Source organism: Mauremys reevesii, linkage group 6, assembly GCF_016161935.1.
Source record: "Mauremys reevesii isolate NIE-2019 linkage group 6, ASM1616193v1, whole genome shotgun sequence".
Lineage (NCBI taxonomy): Eukaryota > Metazoa > Chordata > Testudines > Geoemydidae > Mauremys > Mauremys reevesii.
In genome coordinates, this window is record NC_052628.1 from 17,263,860 (window position 1) to 17,287,074 (window position 23,215).

The following is a 23,215-nucleotide window of genomic DNA, read 5'->3' on the forward strand; positions in this document are numbered from 1 at the left end:
GAGCAGTCATCTGAGAAGTGGAGAACCCCTGTTCAAATCCCTCTTCTGCATCAGGAAGAAGTGGAAATTGAACCAAGGTCTTTCACATCCTAGATGAGTACCCTAACACCTGGGTAAAGGCAGGGGCGGCTCTAGGATTTCAGCCGCCCCAAGCATGGCGGCACGCCGCGGGGGGCGCTCTAGCGGTCGCCGGTCCCGCGGCTCCGGTGGACCTCCTGCAGACGTGCCTGTGGAGGGTCCACTGGCCCCGCGGCTCCGGTGGACCTCCCACAGCCATGCCTGCGGGAGGTCTACCGGAGCTGCGGGACCAGCGGCCCCTCCGCAGGCACATCTGCGGGAGGTCTACCAGAGCCATGGTGCCAGCGGACCTTCTGCAGGCATGCCTGCGGGAGGTCCACCGGAGCTGCCTGCCGCCCTCCCGCTGGGACGCCGCCCCAAGCGCGCGCTTGGCGTGCTGGGGTCTGGAGCCGGCCCTGGGTAAAGGTTATGAGGGAGGTCTCCTGCCCTGCCATTTTGTGTGGAGTTAGATGGGCTCTGAGCATGCCTACAGGATCAGGCCCTGCAGATGAGATAAGAGTTGCTCTGCCTATCTTTACCTGGTGCTTAGGCATAAGATAGGTACTCGGACATCTCCTTGAGGCACCAGTACCCATGCCCAGAGGCTGAAACACAGGCAAGTAGGGAACGTTTACAGCAAACATTAAGGTACCAAGTGAGTTTAGGCACCTACATGGTTAGGTGGCAGCTGACCATGGATTTTGTGGATCGCAGTAGTCCCTAAATCTAGGGTTTAGGCAATGAAGTCTCTTTGTGGAGCTGAGCCTCAGAGCCTAGGGCCAGGGGTTGTATCTTTTGTTTTTTCTTCAAGTGCCTAGAACACTGGGGTTGTATAAACAATAATATCACTGGTGCACACATTGTGCAGTGAACGGATGTATGTAACTATTTTGCCAGTTGAAACTATAAGGGAAATGAACATAGGCAAAAAGTAATCCCTTACATTGAGATTTGGCCAGCACACCAGAGTTAACACTGTACTTTTCTTGTGAAAAAGGTGCTCTAGGCAATTCAGTCACCACAAGTAAGTGGTGAGGACTTCAGTTTCCAGTTTAATTAAAAGAGACAGCACCTCCAGCAGCATAATACCATGATGGGCCATTGATTTAGTACTCACCTTCAAAGAAGAGTTGCTGCTGAGTGGAGACTGAAATTCAGTAATATGGTCCCAGTTCAGTAAAGCACTTGGGCACACACTTAACTTTAACCTTGTGAGTCGTGCCACTTACATAAATAAGTGCATGCCCATTGGTAACAATTGCACTGTGTGTGTTTAGTGTTAAACATGTTTAAATGCTTTGCTGAAGTGGGGCCTGAATGACCGACACTATAGGATTTCCTTGAAGATCTTCCATCCACAAGTCAACAAAGTCCTGTTCAGATGAGTACATGGTCCAAGGCGCAGATGTGGTTTGTTTGTATTTAGACAAAAGAGGTTCACTTTTGCATGAGTTAGCCTGAATGATTGTTGCATCATCTTAATCATCCCTATAAGCAGGGATGGCTCCGGGCACCAGCTAAGGAAGCAATTAGGGCGCCCAATAGAAAGGGGCGGCACTCTGTCTGGGTCTTCGGCGGCAATTCAGTGGCAGGTCCCTCAGTCCCTCTCCTCCTCTTTGAGCTGCCGCCGAAGTGCCACCGAAGAGGAAGAGAGGGAGTGACGGACCCGCCACTGAATTGCTGCAGAAGACTGAAGTGAACCAATTCAGCTGCCGCCGAAGTGCCGCTTTTTTTTTTTCCTCCCCGCCTCTTGGGGCGGCAAAAAAGCTGGAGCCGGCCCTGCCTATAAGCAGGCTTAAGTGTGGCCTAGTTCTATACGGTGAAACAAAATTAAGTTTGCCATGTTGCACACATGATAGCAGTTAAACAGTGATTTGGGCTCTTTAAGAATTACAGTAAAATATTGCATGCCTGCAAATGATAAAATATAATTAATTAATATTAATTAATTCACAATGCAGTAGCATTCTGGAGCCGCTAATGGTTTTATTAGGATAAAGTAAATAAGAGGTTTAAATCAGTATAATTGTAACCGTATCTGTCCCAGGATATTAGAGAGACAAAGTGTGTGGGGGTAATATCTTTTATTGAACCAGCTTCTGTTGGTGAGAAAGACAAGCTTTCGAGCCACACAGACTGCTCTTCAGGTCTGGGAAAGATACTCCCAGTGTCACAGCAAAATTCAAGGTGGAACAGATTGTTTAGCATGAGTAAGTATTGTAAGGGACCATTCAAGTTAGAGTGGCCTAACACCTCTGCAGTCAGAGGACAAAAAGAGGAGGTTAGTGGGTTACAGCTTGTTGTAATAAGCAATAAATCCAGTGTCTCTGTTCAGTCCATGATTTTTAGTGTCTAGTAGAGTAATGAATTTAAGTTCCTAGGCTTGTCTTTTGAAAGTGTTGTGCAGGTTTCTTTTGAGGATGAGGACTGATAAGTCAGATAGAGTGATCACATTGTGAAAAGTGTTCACCCACAGGTAATAGGGTGTTTTTGTCATTTATCATTTTCCTGTGTGAGCTCATTCGAGAGTGTAACTTAGGGTATGTCTTCACTACCCGCCGTATCGGCGGGTAGCAATTGATTTCTCGGGGATCTATATATCGCGTCTCATCTAGACGCGATATATCGATCCCCGAATGAGCTCCTGTCGACTCCCGAACTCCACCAAACCGAACGGCGGTAGCGGAGTCGACATGGGGAGCTGCAGACATCGATCCCGGGCAGTGAGGACGGTAGGTAATTCAATTTAAGATACTTCGACTTCAGCTACATTATTCACATAGCTGAAGTTGCGTATCTTAGATCGATTTCCCCCCATAGTGTAGACCAGCCCTTAAATTCATTACTTTCATTAAAAGATATTATCTCACCTACATTCTGTCTCTAATAACAAGCTTAAAGCATTTTGCATCTAAGGATAGCATGTGGTCATATTTCCAGTCAGTGTAGAGATGCTACAGTATGATAGAAAGATATTCAAGCTATATGATTGAATGTATTATTATGTCTTATATGTATAATTAACTATGCGCTGTACAATACCTAGGGTTGCTTACAAAAGCACCAGTAGCTTGGTAACTGGCAGGAAAGTAGTGATGTAGTTTCAAATTTGTGTGGAGTTGCTTTCACTTTTATACAAAAGATGGCAATAAACAAAAAATGCACAGTGGAACTAGAATAATTGGAAACTTTCTGAACCATTGTGTGTGACTTCACTCCTAAAAAGTATGACATTTCATTCGGCCACAAATAACATATTGGCAGTATAGTAAAAACCAATGATATTTTTTTTAGTTCCTGTTTTAGCAGTTTGGCTGTGTGGCAGACAAATATTGATCTGACCTTTCTTTTGTGATTTATGGCAGTGATTTTTTTTTAAATACATACTCTAAATATGCAGCTTAATACCACTTATTATTCTGCGAGAGGAAACAAGACAGGAACTTAGGACTTTCTTCCCATGCTCTGCCATTCTATTAACTTGATACTTTTGCTTGGGCAAGTCATTTACGTCTAGATTGTAATGCCATTGTCTGCCCACAGCAAGAGGCAGTGTGTAGTTGTACTTCCCCAGGAACAGGCCCGGCACTCTATTACTTGGAGGGGTCACTATTTGGTTCCTCTTCTCCTTTGGTACAGTAAAGTGTGACAGCTCATTTCCTGAACAAAAGGCTACACTTAGTTTCCTGAAGTAAATGACTTGGCTGTTGTCAACTTATGTTTCACTGAACACCACATGTAAAACTGAAACACTTTTATTCCCAATAACCTTGGATTACTTAAAAAGCAGTTGACATTCAAATTAGAGTTTGTTGATTCCTTTCTATCAGATCAAAATACAACTGCCTCACCCAAAGCAGAAGGGTAGTATTGTAATGGACTGTCCATAGTTGAGGGGCCTGTTTGACTCCCTCTCATCTATATGCGTTTAACTTTTAATGCTGAGAACAAAGGTTATTGTGTCCCCAGAGCATCGAATGGCAGAACAGAGAAGAAAACAACCCACAACAACCTTCGCTCCATTTAAAGTGTTTTTAACATTTTCTATAATTTTATTCATATTGTATCTTGGCAAAGCTAGTGGGTGGAATTGCTATCTGAAGAAACCCTACTTCACAAGTTACCTGCATAATACATGGTTTTTAATCCAATTGCAGTTTTTAGCTGGTTTTTGTTAGAAGTTGATTGCTGACTGGGGCACAACTGAAAATCAGTCTACACCTAACGAAGCTTAGTTCATTTTGAAAGGAGATGTGCACTGGTGTAGAAGCAGGGAGACATAGACATTAGAGCTGGAAAAGACTGTATATTATATTCTTCCCTACAGTATATTATTTTCCAGTGCTTTGTCTAGACTCATGCCTTCCCCAAGCTTTGTAAATAATGGGAAAGGGACAAAATATTGTTACTTTTCCATTAGTTCCTCCCTCACTGATTATTTGTCCTGTGTTCTGTCTCTGACCTGCTCATTTTAGATTATAAGCTTTGTGGGGCAGAGACCATCACTTTACTTCCTCTGGGACAGATTTCAACCACCCTTATTCAAGTTGGCTAGTACCTCCCTCCATGAATAGTCCTGTTGGTTTGAATAGGACTCATGTGTTTAGCATGAGTAAATTAGTATCAGAATTCGGCTCATGTAAAACAGCATATACACCTGTGACATTAAACACAAGTGTTAGATATAGTAAATATTAATTGACAGCTGTTCCTTTCCTGCCCATCTAGGCACTGAGATACTATGATGATTTGGGCCATATAAACAGTACATAACTTTTTTAGCACTGTCCCTCTGGCCTGCTCTTGCACTGTGACAGACTGTCACCATACCTCAGCATGGCAGAATACAAACTCAGCCTGCAAAGTTCGGTGTTTCCTTGGCAAATGCAAATGGTGCTGCTTTGACTGGATTCCTGGTTTTGTTTTTGCTCCCCCTCCTCCTCTTCCACACACCCCAACAACCATTCATCAGCCTTAATGCCTATATTATTTTGCAAGTATTCTGGTGCCCAAATTAAATTGGTGACTTTGATGTCCCATAAGAGGGAATATAATTGGAGTGTCATGGGGGCTGAACCTTTAAGGGAAGTCAGGGCCCAGCCTACCTGTGACAGGCTCCTGCAAGGGAGAACGGACCAACTCAGCCCTCTTTGGACCCTGTAATTACACCTCTGAAGGCTGGGGTGTGGCAGGTTGTCTTCCTCCTAGGCATTCCCCTTTCTCACTATAGATCTGCTGTGTGGGGGTCTTTCCTTTTAGTAACTCAGCCCTGCATCCCAGTCACATGTTTAAGGACACTTATTTTGGGGGTACACATGAAGAATCCAATGATGAAGAAATCTACAGGAGTCAGTAAGGACTTCAGGGCTTCTCCCCTTGGGTTGGGGTTTTAGCATCTGGACCCTTGCACCTTCATAATCTGGACTCCAGTTAGCTTCCCTGCCAAGAGATGGACTTCTGGCAATGTCCCCTCCTTAGAGGGTGATAGGAGAGTATGATCCACCCTCTCCACCAGGCTCCAATCCAGGGCCCAATGGTAGCCAGCTAAGACTTGCATCTTAGGGTGCTATGTAGCTGCCTCCCTGGATGACTTCCTACCAGGATCCTCTCTTCCTGCACATCTCTGTAGACCCCATGGATCTGTGGAAGGATTCTTCCCAGGTTGTAGCAAGAGACCTGATTCCAGGAAAGGGAACCGAGCTGAGAGAACCCTACTGCAGGGGAGTGGTGGACCCAGGTGAGGATGGAGAAACTGAATTATTCTATTTCCGCTAAGATCCAGGGTGAAGCCTTTTTTGTATTTTCATTGGGTCTTTGATTAATCACTAGACCCCTCAAAAGGTGCATTGTTTCCTATATAAAGCTTTGTTAAACTTATTGATGACATTAAGGTAAATTGAGGCAGGGAGGACCTACAATGCCACACTTGGCAAGCAGGACATGCTTGAGGAGGTGCACCCCGTGACATGGGGTTAACACAATGACATTAGGAAAGGGTAATTGTAGGGTGACTACTAGGAAAAAAAGTTTCCTCTGTTACACTGTGAACTAGACTCAAGAGAGAAGAGTTGGATAGAGGATACCCCATTGTTTCGGACATTTTAAAAGCAGATTAGACAAAGCATTGATTTTGTGGTTACAGCAAAGGAATGGGAGTTAGAAGATCTGGAGTCTATTTCTGACCTCTTAGGTAGTATTGGACAAGTCACCTTCTTGGGCATGTTGCCCATAGGCCAGTCCTGTGAGGGTCTGTGTTCCTTCAACTCCCATTAGTTTATTAATATGTGAAGTGTATTACTGAAGAAACAATCCTGAATCAGCTAAGGTAGGGTCTAGAGTTTAGACCTTTGTCTATTATTTTTCTTAAGACGTCTTCTGTGATTGAAATTAAAAACAACTCCTACTCAATTATGGAATCATACAGGTCTGTGTGCACAAGAGGGATGTATACAGCCCTATCACATAGAGCAGAACATAGCACTGTCAATAAATTTCATTTCACTACATCGCAAGCTACCTACACAGCCTTATCTTTACAATTTGTCACACTACCTATTTTCTTGTGAGTTTTTATGTCACTGGAATCTCATCTCCCCCCAACCTGTTGCTACAGGCTATGTAGCTCTCAGATATAATGAAAAAAAGTTAAAAAAAAAAAAAAAGTTAATAGCCACAGCTACCCTATTGGCTTCTACTCCCACAGGCTCGTCAGCCACGTTCTGCAATATCAACCAAATCCAGAGTTAGAGGGGCACGCTGTTGTAATTTCTATTGCTGTTGTTACTCTGCAAAACGTTCAGTGTCACAAAAGGTAGGAACATTTCCCAGGCGCAGGACTTGCAGCCTGGTGATGGTGCTAGTTGTAAAATAGGTATAATAATGAGCAAACAAAGCCCTCTAATTACCAAAGCCTGCTACAGAGACAGCAACAGACTGAAAACATGTATTACTGGGAGAGGTAGGTAGGAAAATTCTCTCTCTCATCCCTCCCCTCACATGTACAGTATTTTCATCTGATTGCAGCCTCTCTAATTTCTCATTAAATGAGAATACCAGTTGATATTCTTCTCTTGATGCAGAGTATTGGGAAGAGCAGAAAACTGTAGATCTGGCTCAATTATTGAGCTGACTAGAGAGGAGAGTCACTAGGTCACTTTCTTTCTCAGGTGGGAACTAATGGTTATAATAAGAGCCTGTGACTTGGGAGGACTCTCAACCCAGTTATCACCTGCCCGTGAACCTCAATTTAAAAAAGAAAAGAATCCGAGATTATGTAAGCGAAATAAAAGCAGCTCTGTGTAATAGACAGAGTGACAACTTGATTTTACAGTGAATATTCTGGGGCAAACAGTCAGTCAGGATTTTCGTAACCCCTTCTCCTCCACCACAAAAAAACCTACAGCTTTGGCTACAGATGCCCAGAAAGGGAGGGTCAGGGTTCTTAGAAGTGTGGACTGCCACACAGGGATGCAGATTAATTATGCTGTTTTATAATTGTCGCTGATTCATAGCACAAGATTCATAGAACGACCTTGAGAAAGTCATTTACACTGTCTCTCTGTATTAGTTCACCCATCTGCAAACTACTTAGTGACTTTCAACATCTGCAAAGAGCTTTGAGTGAAAAGTGCTAGTGCACATGAGTGGAAAGTGTCGCAGAGTATGTGCATGTGTCTTAACAAGAGAATCCCACAAACTGTTCCTCCTTGGTCTTTGACAAACCACAGGGACCAGGGTGCTTATGCTTACATAGAGCATAAAGGCCTGAGGTAGGTGTTTATTTTCAGTCCTCTTAGAAAAGGCGTGAAAATTTTCTTTAAAAGACCTGAAAGGCCATGGCTGCAGTGCTCCTGCAGAGCAAATGTCTGAGCTATTCTCTATTAGTATAAAATGCATGTCCCTTTTGGGCTGTCTTCCTTTTTAGTAGTCATTGGCCATCCTTAGGTACAGAGACAAGATATGGATGGGGGGGAACCCTGGGAAAATTCTGTTGTTCTTGTAATTTTTCTTATGAGTTAAATCTTTCTTTCCAGTCACAATTTAACTAAATCCCAGTCCTTAGAAGCTTCCATACATATTGGTGTCTGACACATGCTTAGCTGCTATTGAGCTCAATGGGAATCATGTTCACGCATCCAAGGGCAAAAATTTGTCCACTGTTAGGTATAAAGTGCACAGTGAAAAAATAAGGCACATTTATCCACACTGCAGATGGTGTGTGGTCAATAACTGATGTCTGTACTGTAAGTCATAAAGGCAGCACTAAAATAAAATCTTTAGGCTGTTAAGAAGTGACAGATAACTGTGACCTTTGATTTCTCTCCCTATTTTCCCCATTAGGAGTCGATTACATGGAGAGAACATTTATTAACATCCTGCTACTGTGGTCTTCAAACAGGCATCCTCATTCAAGAATCATATTGAAGACTGTACTTAGGACAAGCAGTATTTTTCGTAACATATTGTGAGATTTAACTGCTTGTATGCATAGAATGTAGGGTCAAAATCCCTCACCCATGCTTCTCCATATTACAACAACAAAACTTACACCTTTATTCTGTAATAATGATCCAGAATGCTATTGCTTAAAATGGCATCACCATATTTTGGATCATTAGAAGGGAATGCTCTTATAATTCATTTATGATTAGTTCTGTAAGTCCTTATAGAAAAGTCCTGTGGGCTTTGAGAGGATACATTTTGCATACTATTTAAAAAAGTCTATTAAAATTTAACAGAAAATTATATTTGTGCTGAAGAATTCTTTGCAATGGTTCATAAAATCTACAGAAAGGATATTCTATGAGTTTTTAAGGTAATCTATGTAGATCCTATTAAAAGTCTATAGATCCCTATTAAACTGACTTCATCCCTATTTAATTCTATAGGTCTTTTCTGTAAGAGCAGAATGTATACAGTCCCATCGGCACTGAAATGCTGATGTTACAGTAACCTAGCAATAGCCAGAGAGCTTCTAGTAATTTAAACAGATGATTACTAACCTTACCAAAGTTATTAGAGACTAATTACCAGGAGGCTTGTAAAGTTTGAGTTCCTACTATCCACATGGCCAGGGTAGCAAACCCCCTTAAAGCCAACAGAATTTTTACTCTTAGATACAGATTATCTCTTTGTTAGGTTTTAAAAAATAACTCCTCAGACTTTTTATTTTATTCTCTAAGCAAAAATATGATCATTCTTAACACACATTACCAGGAACATCTCTCATTTTTTAATAATATACCTGCATTCAGATCTCTAAACAATATACAATTATACCACAAACCCACCACTTTGTTGTAAACTCTTTTTTCCACAAGAGTAAACATCCATGGAGGAGAAGTACAAGTTTCACACATGTGGGATACAAGGATCTTGCATGTAATATTCAAGGGTGTAAAATTTAAATGCTGTGAGCTGAATGGAGCAGTGATCTGAGGAGAAATTGGTACTCCGCAGTGTACTGCTTCTTTGGAAGCAGCAGGTCCGTGAATACTGTGAGTGTCCAGTGGATCAAGGGCTGGATGCTCCAGGGAGACACTCAGAGGGCTCAAGGGTTAGAGTTTGGAAATCACTCACCTGCAGAAACAAAGCGTGGACAGCGAGGCCTAGAGGGGAGAGCTTGTGTTGTCCATGCCCAGAGGAGTTGGGGACCTGACCTGTGGCTGGGGTGACCAGATGTCTGGATTTTATGGGGACAGTCCCGATTCTGGAGGCTTTTTCTTGTCTAGGGACCTGTTACCCCTCATCCCCTGTCCTGATTTTTCACACTTGCTATCTGGTCACCCCGTGGCAGGCCCAGACAAGGTTTTCTCCCACTAACAGCATGTGGTAGCAAGATGCCTCACAACCCTGTGCACTCCTGGGAAAAGTAAAATTCACAGCTTCCAAAGAAACAGTATAACCCAGAATACCAGGTTCACCTTGGCTGATACACCACACTTAGATTTGTTTATAGTGAAATCAAGTACAAATTTATTAAACAAAGCATAGAGATTCAAGTAGTAACAATTAGAAGTATTGGAAACAAATGGTTACGTATAAAACAAAACCATAACACACAGTCCAGAGTCTAGACCTTAATTAACAAAATATTTTCAAGTCTACTAAAGTATTGATTACACTTGAAGAGCTTTACAGCCAAGCTAGGCTAGGCTAGGCATGATCCCTGCATATACCCTCAATACTTATGTGTGGTCCTGGCACTTTTATTAATATGGGTATTTTTATTGTTTTAATGGAGACAATGAAAATAATCCCTTCTATAAAATGATTTTTGCATCAGTATATAATGAAGACAGTAGAAAAGGTTGGCAGCTTCTGAACTGGTCAATGTGACATTCAATTGGACTCTTTTTTCATAGGAAATAAGGGGTGAATGATGATAATTTCTTGTCCTATCCTCGTCTCTCTCTGATAGATTTGCCAAGCAGTGGAGTTCCACTAGCTGGGACATAGCTGACTCCACACCACCCTGCACTGTAGCAATGTAGGAAGCATTAAGAGGGGGAAAAGGTGTTGGCTAAGCACAGCTGTGCTTTGGTGGTCCCTGGCTGCTGGAATGACCTCTCGGGATCATGAAAAGTTGGGTACAATATAGAGAAATTCAGAGGCTGTTCTAAGTTATGCTAGAACATTGGTTGACTCCAGAACTGGAGACTTTAATTGGTTAAAAATAACCTTTGCACCCACTTGCACCAAGCATGTCTCAGCTGCAATTGAGGATCAAGCTCAAAATGCTCTGGTCACCCATGCCTGCTCTAACCACTTGACATATTTCCAAATCCTCTACAGCTACTTTTCATGCATAAGTACAGTGATATTTCATTTTCATTTCCGATGGCTCCAGTCTGTTCCCCTTCAGAGCCATGAAGATCTGCTGTTGTGAATTTTTGCACTAACTGACCTTCATGTTGAAAACTATAGAAGCATGAAATTAATCAAAAAGCATCAAAGAAGACAAGAAGTATCTTTACGTGATTGAAGTGCAAGGCTTTATGTAGAATATCAGTATTATTTTTCTTAAGACACTATTGTTTCCAAGGCTGGTCTGATGGGAGATATATTGAGAATTTACTGTCTCAGTTTGGATAGGCCATGGCCGGTCATAATATTTACATTGTTGCTGAGCAATAGGGAGCAATAGAGCAGTCTGAAGCAGTTAGGAGCACAGCACTGGAAAGTATACATGCCTCTGAAACTAGGACCTTTGAATGTACATAGAAAAGGGATATCGTAGAGTCATAGAATTGTAGGACTGAAAGGAACCTCAAGAGGCTTTCTACTCCAGTCCCCTGCACTCAGGCAGGACTAAGTATTACGTAGACCAAGGGTAGTCAATAGGGAGATGTGGGCCAAATCCAGACTGCCAGATGCTTTTGAATGGACCTGAAATGTTTTTATTTACTTATTATCATTATTGTTAGTATTTTTATTATTTTCTTCAGAGCATGGACCTTGATTATATCTTGACCTAGAAATTTAGACCTCGACAAAAAATAATTGATTACCCCTGATGTAGACCAGCCCTGACAGGGGTTTGTCCAACCTGCTCTTAAAAGTCTCCAATGACAGAGATTCCATAACTTCCCAAGGCAATTTCTTCCAGTGCTTAACCTCCCTGACAGTTAGGAAATGTTTCCTAATGTCCAATCTAAACTGCCTTGTTGCAATTTTAGCCCATTGCTTCCTGTCCTATCCTCAGAGGGTAAAGAGAACATTTTTTCTCCCTCCTCCTTGTGGCAACCTCCTATGTACTTAAAAACTGTTATCATGACCCCTCTCAGTCTTCTCTTCTCCAGACTAAACAAACCCAATTTTTCAATCTCCCCTCATAGGTCATGTTTTCTAGACCTTTAATCATTTTTGTTGCTCTTCTCTGGACTTTCCCCAATTTATCCACATCCTTCCTGAAATGTGGTGCCCAGACTTGGTCACAATACTCCAGTTGAGGTCTAATCAGCACAGAGTAAAGTGGAAGAATTACTTCATGTGTCTTTCTTACAACACTCCTGCTAAGACATCCCAGAATGACTTTTGCTTTCTTTGCAACAGTGTTACATTGTTGACTCATATTTAGCTTGTGATCCACTATGACCCGCAGGTCCCTTTCTGCAGTACTGCTTCCTAGGCAGTCATTTCCCATTTTGTATGTATACAACTGATTGTTCCTTCTAAGACTGAGAGGGGACATTTGTCCTTATTGAATTTCATCCTATTTACTTCAGACCATTTCTCCAGTTTGTCCAGATCATTTTGAATTTTAATCCTGTCCTCCAAAGCACTTGCAATCCCTCCCCAACTTTGTATCATCTGCAGACTTTATAAGTGTACTCTCTATGCCATTATCTGAATCATTGATGAAGATATTGAATAGAACCAGACCCAGAACTGATCCCTAAGGGATCCCACTGGATATGCCCTTCCAGCTTGACTATCAATCACTGATAACTACTCTCTGGGAATGGTTTTCCAACCTGTTATACACCCACCTTATAGTATCTCCATCTAGGTTCTATTTTCCTAGTTTGTTTATGAAAAGGTCACATGACATCGTATCAAAAGCTTACTAAAGTCAAGATATACCACATCTACCACTTCCCCCTTATCCACAAGGGTTATCACTCCGTCAACGAAATCTACGAGGCTTTTTAACCTGTCAAAGAGAAAAGTTTGCTAGCTCATGAACTTCCCAAACAGTCACTGATATCTGTATTTTAACACTATTTTCAGAGTTAGGGCTTCTGCTTGCAGTAATACTAACATGATTCATTTATTAAGTGTACCTGCAATATACAGCAGGATGGGGGTAAATGAGTACTCACAGGTATTTATCTTGAAATGTCTCATGTTAATGCCCAATTTCAACACAGCAACCTTAACAAAATAGTGGGCCAATTTTACTCCCACAAACAGAGTTCATCTGGAGAGAAGCATTCTTTCTCTGAAAGACTGCTTTAAATTCCAGTCAGGTATCCATAGGAACCTTGACTATGGAAGCTATTTGCAAGGTGCCCTGAATTAAGCTATCTTGTGGTGACCTAGCCTGTTTTGAGGACAGAGCCAAGGAGAAAAGATGCCTCATCTTTTTAGGTAGTACCTTTCACCTCAAAGCACTTTATAACCTCAGACTCTGATCCTGAAGTGATTTCAGAAGTGATCCTGGACCTCATTCTGCTGCAAGAGACCAGTGTAGAATGCTGGCTGCCGAAAGAGTCCACCCTTGCTGGAGAGTCATGAAAGAGATGTAGTGCAGATAGGGTTGGATAAGAGCTATGTGATTAGGAGCAAGCAGCAGAGATGGATGCAGATGGCAGGGATAGGAAGCAGGGTCAGATGTGTGTGCTCCCAGCTGAAGTTATGATCACTATGAGAGTTGATATCTACAGAGCAATTTAAAAATCCTGCATTTCCTTACAATTGCTTTCCTTTGTCCTATGTTTTAATTTCACTGAATTACTCCAGTATAGCTTCTCGTGACCTGGGAATATTTGATCTGTCAAATGATGTTATGTACAGATGGTCCAAAGCAGCTATTCCGACTTTAAGAAGACAAGAAACAGAGGAGAGAATAAATAAAGGGTTCAAATTCTGCCCTCAGTTATACCATTGTAAATATGGAGTAATTCCAGTGGGTACTCTGAATTTACCCCAGTCTCAGACAGTTAGACTGTGGTGCATTTGCTTAAATGTAGCTTTTTAAAAAATTCAAGTCTTGCAAGTTAACACTGAAAAATGCAAGGAAAATGTTTTTAAAAGATCTGAATATATGAGATGACAAGCCCACCTTTTAACTACATGCACTTGAGAGTCTTCCCAGTCTCAGTGTTGACAGGGGTTGGGCAGCTGGTGACAGCTGTTATCTTTTTTGGGTCAGTAGGAACACATTCTTTATTCAAACATACAAAGAGAAGACACTTTGCATTAGGAAAAGCTGCCATTTCTCTGAGTTAAAAATGTGTCCTCTTGTCGTAAGATCAGCTGTCGTTTCACAGAAGGTATTTCTAGAAATATTGAGGTCATCCCAACACGTAGCTCTCTAAAGTAGCTGTTCCTGCTGGCAAGCACTCAATTAGTCCTTTGCAGACTCATTACAGAGATTCTCTGACATTTTCTGTAGTAAATGCATCCTCCTGTGTACCTTAAGGAGGAAGTCCCATTTGTCAGAGTTTCTTGAAAGGTCAGTCAAAGATGTACCTTTCCTGGGGATTCTACGGTGGCTTAGAATGTTGGGTCTCAGTCTGGATACTGAGACCCAACATTCTAAGCACCGTAGAATCCCCAGGAAAGGTACATCTTTGACTGACCTTTCAAGAAACTCTTTGGAAGATGCCACAGTACTGTTCTCTTAGATCCAGAGTGTCAACCTGTGATAATTTTGGTGTCACATTTAGTGGTGAACTGCAAAAGAAACATTACAGTTGAGTTAAACCCAGCTTTTTTCTTTGAGTGACCTCACCAGCAAGACTGCCAGGAGCACTCAGCATAGAAACGTATAAACTAACCATTTAAAAAACCGTTTCTCTATATAAAATGTCTTGGTTATCCGTGGTGCCTAGATGTCATAGCATATGACGTTACATACACCAGATATCTGCATGAGAAACCATGGTATTTGTTTTAAAAAAAATTAGATGATGACAGGCCTGATCTTGAAATCATTATTAATTTAACTGGCCCCACTTACATCAATGAGATTATTAGCAAATAAACATAACTGCACATTAGGGTTCATATTTTTGTGCTGAATGTCCTCCACAGCATTATTAGTGAGGACATTGGCACAGAAATCTGGGCTAAACTACATTTCATTCTTTCTTTGACCCTCTGCAAAGGCCAACTGCAATGTCAACATCAAGAACAAAGACTTATTACCTAGATTACTGACCTAGTGGATAGGAGGAAGCAGTAGACATGATATATCTTGGTTTTAGTAAGACCTTTGACACAATCCCATATGACATTCTCATAATCAAACTAGGAGAATGTAGTCTAGATTAAATTACTATAAGGTGGGTGCAAAACCATACTCAAAGAATAGTTATCAATGGTTCTCTGCCAAACTGGGGAGCCTTATCTTGCTACAAGGGTCTGTACTGAGTTGGGCACTATTCAATATATTAATTAATGGTTTGCATAAAGGAGTGGAAAGTATGCTCTTAAAATTTATAGATGACACCAACCTGGGAGGAGTTGCTAGCACTTTGGAGAACAGGAGTAGAGTTTAAAATGACCTTGACAAACTGGAGAATTGGTCTGAAATCAAACAAGATGAAATTCAGTAAAGACAAGTGCAAAGTAGGCCCCTTAGGAAGGAAAAATCAAATGCATGGCTACAAAATGGGGAATAACTGGCTAGGCAGTAGTACTGCTGAAAACAATCTGGGGGAGCTAATTATCCCTGGTCAGGCCTCAGCTGGAGTACTGTGTCCATTACTAAATGCCACATTTTAAGAAAGATGTGGACACACTGGAGAGAGTCCAGAGGAGGGCAACAAGAATGATAAAAGATATAGAAAACTCAACCTATGAGGAAATTAAAACAAATAAACTGGGCATGTTTAATATTGAGGAAAGAAGACTGAGGAGGGAACCTGATAACAGTTTTCAAATCTTTTAAGATGTGTTATAAAGAGGATGGTGATTAATTGTTATCCATGTCCACTGAGGGTAGGACGTGAAGTAATGGTCTTAATCTGCAGCAATGCAGATTTAGGTTAGATATTGGGAAAAGCTTTCCAACTATAGGGGAGTTAAGTGCTGGAATAGGCTTCCAAGGAAGGTTGTGGAATTCCCTTCACTGGAGGTTTTTAAGAACACATTAGACAAACACCTGTCAGGGATTATTTAGCTCAGTGGTTCTCAGCCTGCAGTCTGTGCGCTAATTGTGGGCCAATCAGCGCACAGCTGTGGTCTGTGATATCCTCAGGGCCATACAGGTAGTATATTTGTTTAAAACATAGAAAGCTGCATACGTCTCCCACAATGGTAAATAGGTTGAGAACCGCTGATCTAGATATATGTGGTCCTGCCTCACTGGCTGGGCTGGAATAGATGACCTCAAGGTCCCTTCCAGCCCTACATTTCTATGAATAAAATTTTCTTTCCTTTATTCCTAAGAACTCTTAGGCCTGGTCTACACCGTGGGGGGGGGGTTGATCTAAGGTACGCAACTTCAGCTACATGAATAGCATAGCTGAAGTCGAAGTACCTTAGCTCGAATTACTTACCCGTCCTCACGGCGCGGGATCGACGTCCGCGGCTCCCCCGTCGACTCCGCTACCGCCACTCGCTCCAGTGGAGTTCCGGAGTTAACGGGAGCACGTTCGGGGTTCGATATATCACATCTAGATGAGACGCGATATATCGAACTCCGAGAAATCGATTGCTACCTGCCGATCCGGCGGGTAGTGAAGACGTACCCTTAGATTGCTAAAACAACTTAGATTATACGATTATTATTTATTATTGTGTGTTTGTACAGTTTCTAGCATGCTTGGAGGGGTCCTAGGCAGAGCTGGCTAGAAAACAACAATTCTGTTTTGTGAAAAAAAAATGAGCTTTTGGAATTTGGAGTTCTGATTGGGGGTGGGTGGATGCGGGGAAAAAGACCTTCAGAAATGTTTCAGTGCAAAAACAGAGAAAAAGAGATTTCTTTAGGGCATTCTCCTGGGATGCAATAGACACAGGCTCAAGTCCCTGCTCTGCCTTGATTCTGAACAGGGATTTAAACCTAGGTGTTCTAGATCCCAGGAGATGTTTTATATATTGGTCTCAGTCTTGGTCTCTCTCTCTCATTCATATATGTGCCATAACCACCAAGCTATTCTGTGTGTATATATGAGAGAAAGACACACAGAATAACTTGGTCGTTATGGCACATATATGAATGAAAGAGAGACCAAGACTGAGACCAAAAATTCCAGTTTGTACTTGAGAAACATTCCCACAAAAAGTTCAGATAAATCTTTTGATTTCAACAGAAAAGAGAATAGCTGAAAATGTTTGGATATGTTTTATTCCTGGGAACTACTGCAATATAAATAACAATACAGATGCTCTTAGCTTCTATTTTATTTTTTGTTTTATTCATGGGTCCCATCAATAACTTTCTATGCACATACCTATTCTTAAGGTTTTTCATTGTAGTATCTAAGTCTTTCTCAGTTTACTGCTATACAATGTATTAGCCAAAGAAACCATACATATTACTAAGAGTAGTGTCTTCTTTAGTAAAAAGAAATCCTGCTCTAAAATTTGGGACATACATAAATTACCCAAAGTGTGTGTATATAAACCTCTTCAGATATACAACCAGCTACAAATGAAACTCCCTAGACAAAATAAAACACACACACACAATCAAACTCAACACATAAATAAGCATATCAGACAGTATCGAGCAATCGCTGTACTTTCCAGGCATCATCACTGAGCTGAAGGAAATGGATGAGCAGATACAAGGGTATCGAAGAAGGATTACAAACTTCAGGCCATATTCCAGTCTCAGTCCCCACACAAACCACTCACTGACTCCAGTCCAAACTCCTGAAGTGGAAAAATGTAATCTGGATTATGACCCTTTTTTTGCATGAGAAAAGTAGAGAGCCCATAGTTTGCTTATAGGAAAACAAGAACTGATAAATACACTGCACCCCGGGGCTGGTAAATACCTCCCTTAGATTATATTTACTGATAGCAAGGCATTTCTTTCTGATTGACATGGTTATAACTGGTGTCCTAACTGCCTTCTTCCCAGCATGAGCCTCGTGTTACATTCATGGACCTAATGACGTGGATGTATGTTTTTTGCAGCCTAGAAAAACTACAGCAATAAAGAAAAATGGGGGAGAGGGAAGCAAATCTGTTTTATAGCGGAAAACGAACAGCTCACACAAGTAGAGGTCAGATTCCTTGAGTTGTGTTTATATACAGAATAACTCACGGGTATCTATGAATTACAAGTCTATACATTCATTGAGAGTTTCTGGTAAAATCATAATAAACTATACAAGTGAAGAGTGAGTGGTTTATGATTTTGACAGAGTCTGAAATGTATTTATGGCTTGCGAGCCACACAATTTTTATTTGACTTTAATGCATGTATTAGACTAAGACAAATAAGAAAAAAAGAATTAATAGATGAATATATTTCCTCTTATCCCATTTTTGTCCTTCAACTCTCTTACATCCAGTTACACATCTTGTATCTTCCTGCTGTTTCCTTGACCAAGATGCAACCCTGATATAAGGGAGCACAGCTCCCTCTGACTTCGGAGGCAGCTACATTCACTAAATTTTCTCTCCATGTTTTTCTCTCAACGCCAGTTAAAGCAAAACAAAACAAAACAAAAAAACCCCACAAATTGCTTTAATTAGAATTTACTCACCAATGTTCCCCTCATAAAGGATTTTTTTATATGAAAAACAAATCACAGGAGGCATTTCCTTTTTCTCTTTTATTATTATGTGTTCTTTCTATCGTGGTAGCACCTGGGAGCCCCAGTCATGGATCAAGTCCCCATTGTGCCAGGCGATGTACAAACACCCAACAAAAGGTGGTATCACTCCCCAAATGTTTACAGTCTAAGTATGTACACAGTGGTGGTGTAGCTGTGTTGGTCCCAGGATATTAGAGAGACAAGGTGGGTGAGGCAGTATCTTTTATTGCACCAACTTCTGTTGGTGAGCATGACAAGCTTTCGAGGTTACACAGAGCTCTTCTTCAGGTCAGTTGAAGCTCAAAAGCTTGTCCCACTCACCAACAGAAGTTGGTCCAATAAAAGATATTACCTCACCCACCTTGTTTCTCTACAATCTAACTAAAGACAAGAGACAGCAGGTGGATATGACAGACAAGGGTGCACAAGGAAACAATGAGACAGTCTTAGTCAACAGGATAGGAAGTGGTCTCAGCACTCCAGCTGCCTAATTTAAGTTAAATTTTAAAGCAGTGCGAAAAAGTTTGAAAGTAGCACTTACTATCTGGGGTGCCTTCTGCAAATGACGATGCATCCATTTGTAGTTCTGCTCACATTGAAAAGTCCCTGAAAACTGACAGTGACTACAATCATGAGGCCAAATTTGGAGATGAGTCTAAGCTGGTGTATATTATATCTTCTTCTGATCCCCTCAGGGTGTGTTTTGCAGCAGTTTAGAATCTGGTTGATTTACTTGCTTTCTCAGTATCTCACCCACATACCAATCTGTAATTTACATTCTCACCATTCTCTTCTGAATTTGACCCATTGAGTCAATATGAATGTAACAATGTCTATTTTACAACGCCTTACATATCACCTACATAATGTAAAGCAACAGCCTGAAAGTTGCATCTGCAGTGTTTTGGGGAAAGGTCAAATCATGATCTTTGTGTGTGAAAACCAATAACTTACGGGGATGAATTTTGGGATGTTACTGATATACACACTGCATGGTCTGCAGCGTTAAACTCCTGTACATTCCTTGAACTATCATTGCTACTATAGCTAAAATACCAGAAAGTGATAGGTGGGTAACTATTTATGTGTAAAGTGATTAGGCCAAAATCTGACATAAAATCCCAGCAGCCCAGTAGGGATCAAGACAGAATTTGTCCCATAAAAAAATAGCTGCATTGATCAAAAGCTTAATCTTTATAATTTGCAAAGGTAAGTATAAAAGTAGTGGATTGCTTTCTCTGGGAGACACATCCTTTGACAATAAGTGGGTCTAAATCTCTCCCAGCTCTCTACAGTCAATTCAACTTATTTCATTATCTTGCACTCCCCTCTCCTCACCCTTCATTTTGTTGGATCCATCTGTTGGCTCTTATACTTTGGGCTAGGGATGTCTTTCTATTTTTTGTTTGTACAGTGCCTAGCACAATAGTACTAGGGACACTAGGTGCTACCAAAATACAAAGAATAATAATGACCCATTATTTAGTTAACCACAAAATAAAATAAATCGATACAATAGCAGTTAGTTTTTGATAAAATATTATACGTGCAGCTAATAGAAACTGCAACTGCAAACTACTAAGTGGCCTGTTTTTCTTTGAGTGTCATCATGCCATGTTAAGATATTTACAAGGCCCAGAAATCTAATACTTTACTATTTGTGTATAAGTATTTACATTTAAAACCCTATTCCCAGTTCCAAGTGGAATATACTCTACCAAACTCATTATGATGGCAAGTAATAGGGTTCATTGTAGAATGGGCCATTTCACCCACTTTGATGTTTCCACTTTAAATAACCAGTTTACGTTAAGTACACAAATAACACCCATGGCTAGGTGCAGCATCCTTTGTGGCTGAGGAGATTCAGTGCTCTGTTGTAATGGCTATAAAGAAGGGGATATTTTATGTAGGACTCTGGATACGGACCTTGTGGTTCTCATTTTTTAACTGCCAAGCTAGCACTGAATGCAGCCTGTGCTGTCTAGAATCGCCACACAGGGACTCCCAAAGTCCTGGGTGAGACTTAGTTGGCATGGAAATTCAGTCAGATTTTCTGATTGACAAGAACAGTGACAGCAACTATTTTGAAACTCCTAATTTTAGTAATAAGTTAACTGCTTCAGTGCTGCTGAATGTGTGAGTTGGATAAGGCAAAGCAGGGCTGCCTTGTGGACCCGGTGTGGCACCTTTGAGCTGCTGATATTCTAACTGAGACAACCTTATGATGTTCTCCCACTGCACAGAGACAGCGGCAAGTACCAGTCGGGAGGGGCTAGCGCTTTCCTTAGCTCTCCTTTTATAAGCCACAATAGAAATCCTGAAAGCTTCAAACATGACCTGGGCTCTGAATATTAATATGTTCTTTATATATCTGCCTTAGGCTGAAAATTGGGAAATTGCAAACTACTCATGAAAACCCATCCACTCTTTGTCATTTGTTATTCACAAACGCACACTGCATGTACCATGTTGTGAACTATGCAAGGTTACTCTCACACACTTAAAACAACCAAACAAAATCAGCCACAAAATAGTGCATGGAGTATTTTTAAATGTGCACTGACTTTTAGAAACAAAAGCAATGATAAAAATCAACAGCTCTAATAATAACAACATTGTGCTAAGAACATCTTTCATCTTAGAAGCTCAAAATGCTTTATATGTTTAATTAACAAAAGTTTGCACTACCCCTCTAGGCAGGGAAATAATATCCCCCCCACCCAGTGTGTGTGTGTTTGTGTGTGTGTGTGTGTGTGTGTATAATGTAGGTAAACACCAATAGAGAGATTATGCAACTTGCCCAAGGTAACAAAGTGAGTCAATAGTACAACTGTCAAAATATCATAAAAGTACAGTCAATTTACCGACCCATTAGACCAGTGGTTCTCAAACTTTTTTTTCGCGGACCACTTGAAAATTGCTGAGGGTCTCGGTGGACCACTTAATGATCTTTTCAAATGTTGTGTATACCGTTCGCTAACTATTGTAAAGCATTTTGGATAAAAGTGCTATATAATAATAATTGGGTTTTTTTGTTTTACAAATAAAAACACACAACACACATTTTAATATCAGTAGTCTTATCTTTCTAATATGATGGACGTGCCCTCTCTTCCCTGCCATGGCAGCCCCCGAGCTTGGACTGGGAAAGGGCGGGGGTCTCTTCCTCTCTCTCCCACTGCAGCTGCCCCTGGCTGGGGCTGGAAAGGAGGGGGGTCTCTCCCGCACCACAGCAGCCACAGAGCTGAGGCTGGGAAGGAGGGCCTTCTCTCCCTGGTAGCTGCAGCCCTGGAGCTGGGGAAAGTCACTTGTTTCTCTAGCCGCTGTACCCCTGCACATCCCAAATTCCCCCCGCCCCCTTTCTCACCCCACTGCTCCCCTCCCATCTATCCCTTATTCCTCCCTAAGGCCACCACCTCATCTTACATGTGCGTCTTCTCCAGAGTCCAGGTACCTAATTAATGGAGCCATGCCTGCATGGCTTCACTAATTAGGTGAGTGGCCCTTCAGTCTCCCATGTGCGGCTGCCCAGGCGCGCACCTTAGAGGGAACAATCCATGGACCCAGGGCCGGTGCAAGGATGTTTCGTGCCCTCAGCGAAACTTCCACCTTGCGCCCCTCCTGCGCCCCCGCCCTGAGGCGCCCCCCTCCCCTGCGGCAGCTCCCCCCCCGCCCTGAGGCGTCCCCCTTGCAGCAGCTCCCCACCCCCCATCCTCCACCCTGTGGCACCCCCCGCCCCAGCTCACCACTGCTCTGTGCACGAGCACTCCAAGCATGCCGTCGCTGCTTCACTTCTCCCGCCTCCCAGGCTTGCGGCGCCTAAGCTGATTGGCGGCCGCAAGCCTGGGAGGCAGGAGAAGAGAAGTGGCCAAGATGTGCTTGGGGAGGAGGTGGGGCAGGGTTGAGCTGCTTCATTTCTCCCGCCTCCCAGGCTTGTGGCGCCAATCAGCTTAGGCGCCATAAGCCTGGGAGATGGGAGAAGTGAAGCAGCCATGGCGTGCTTGGGGAGGAGGCGGGGCAGAGGTGAGCTGGGACGGGGAGTTCCCCTGCGTGCCGCGCCCCCCCATTATTAGTTGCAGGCAGCCCTCCCCGTGCTTCCCTGCCCCAGATCCCTCCGCCTAAATGCTGGCAGTGACCGGGGTGGCCGAAGATCCGGCCGCCGCAGTGGCTGCCGAAGAAAATGGCGCCCCCCAAATCCCAGCGTGGTCGCCTAAATGGTTGCACCAGCCCTGGATGGACCACCTGAATGGAACTCACGGATCACAGTTTGAGAACCACTGCACTGGACAACACTGTATCACTATGATATTAACTGCCCACACACTGCTGAATGTTTCTGCTGTATTGAGCAAAACATATGTTACATTGTAGGCTGTCTATTGTACTTGATATAACTCTGTGAAGTGCTAGGGAGAGAAGTTCCAGTAGATCATTCTGAAATGCTAGTGGAAAAACTTGGAATTTCAAAGCAATGGAAACTTAACCTTGCATAGACTAAAGAACAGAAGCTGGAGTGGAAAAAAGGAGCCTTTGGGCCATTGATGCCACTTCCTAGACTAGAATTAACAGATGGTTTCTAGTTACTTACAAGTAGGCGAAACACGTGAACATCTAGTCTTGACTGCATTGCACAAGTCTATCTGCTCATATAAATAGAAAAGCTCTACAAAATTATTCTTTAGAGCAGTCTCGTGGCTCGCCCTCATGTTGTTCCC

The 23,215-nt window shown here is 42.2% G+C and overlaps 1 protein-coding gene across 13 annotated transcripts in view; it reads left to right on the plus strand.

The window, feature by feature from the left end:
• Positions 1-23,215, plus strand: part of DCC (DCC netrin 1 receptor) — a 555,466-nt gene that overhangs the window by 170,357 nt on the left and 361,894 nt on the right. The window contains exon 11 of one of the 13 annotated variants that reach the window (XM_039544151.1): positions 10,478-10,530. The exons of 11 other annotated variants lie outside the window; for them this stretch is intronic. In XM_039544151.1, the coding sequence (XP_039400085.1) occupies positions 10,478-10,515 (38 nt within the window). In that variant the 3' untranslated portion in view covers positions 10,516-10,530. Of the gene's footprint in view, positions 1-8,397; positions 8,541-10,477; positions 10,531-23,215 lie in introns of those variants that run through there. One more of the 13 variants, XM_039544147.1, reaches the window with a different exon arrangement.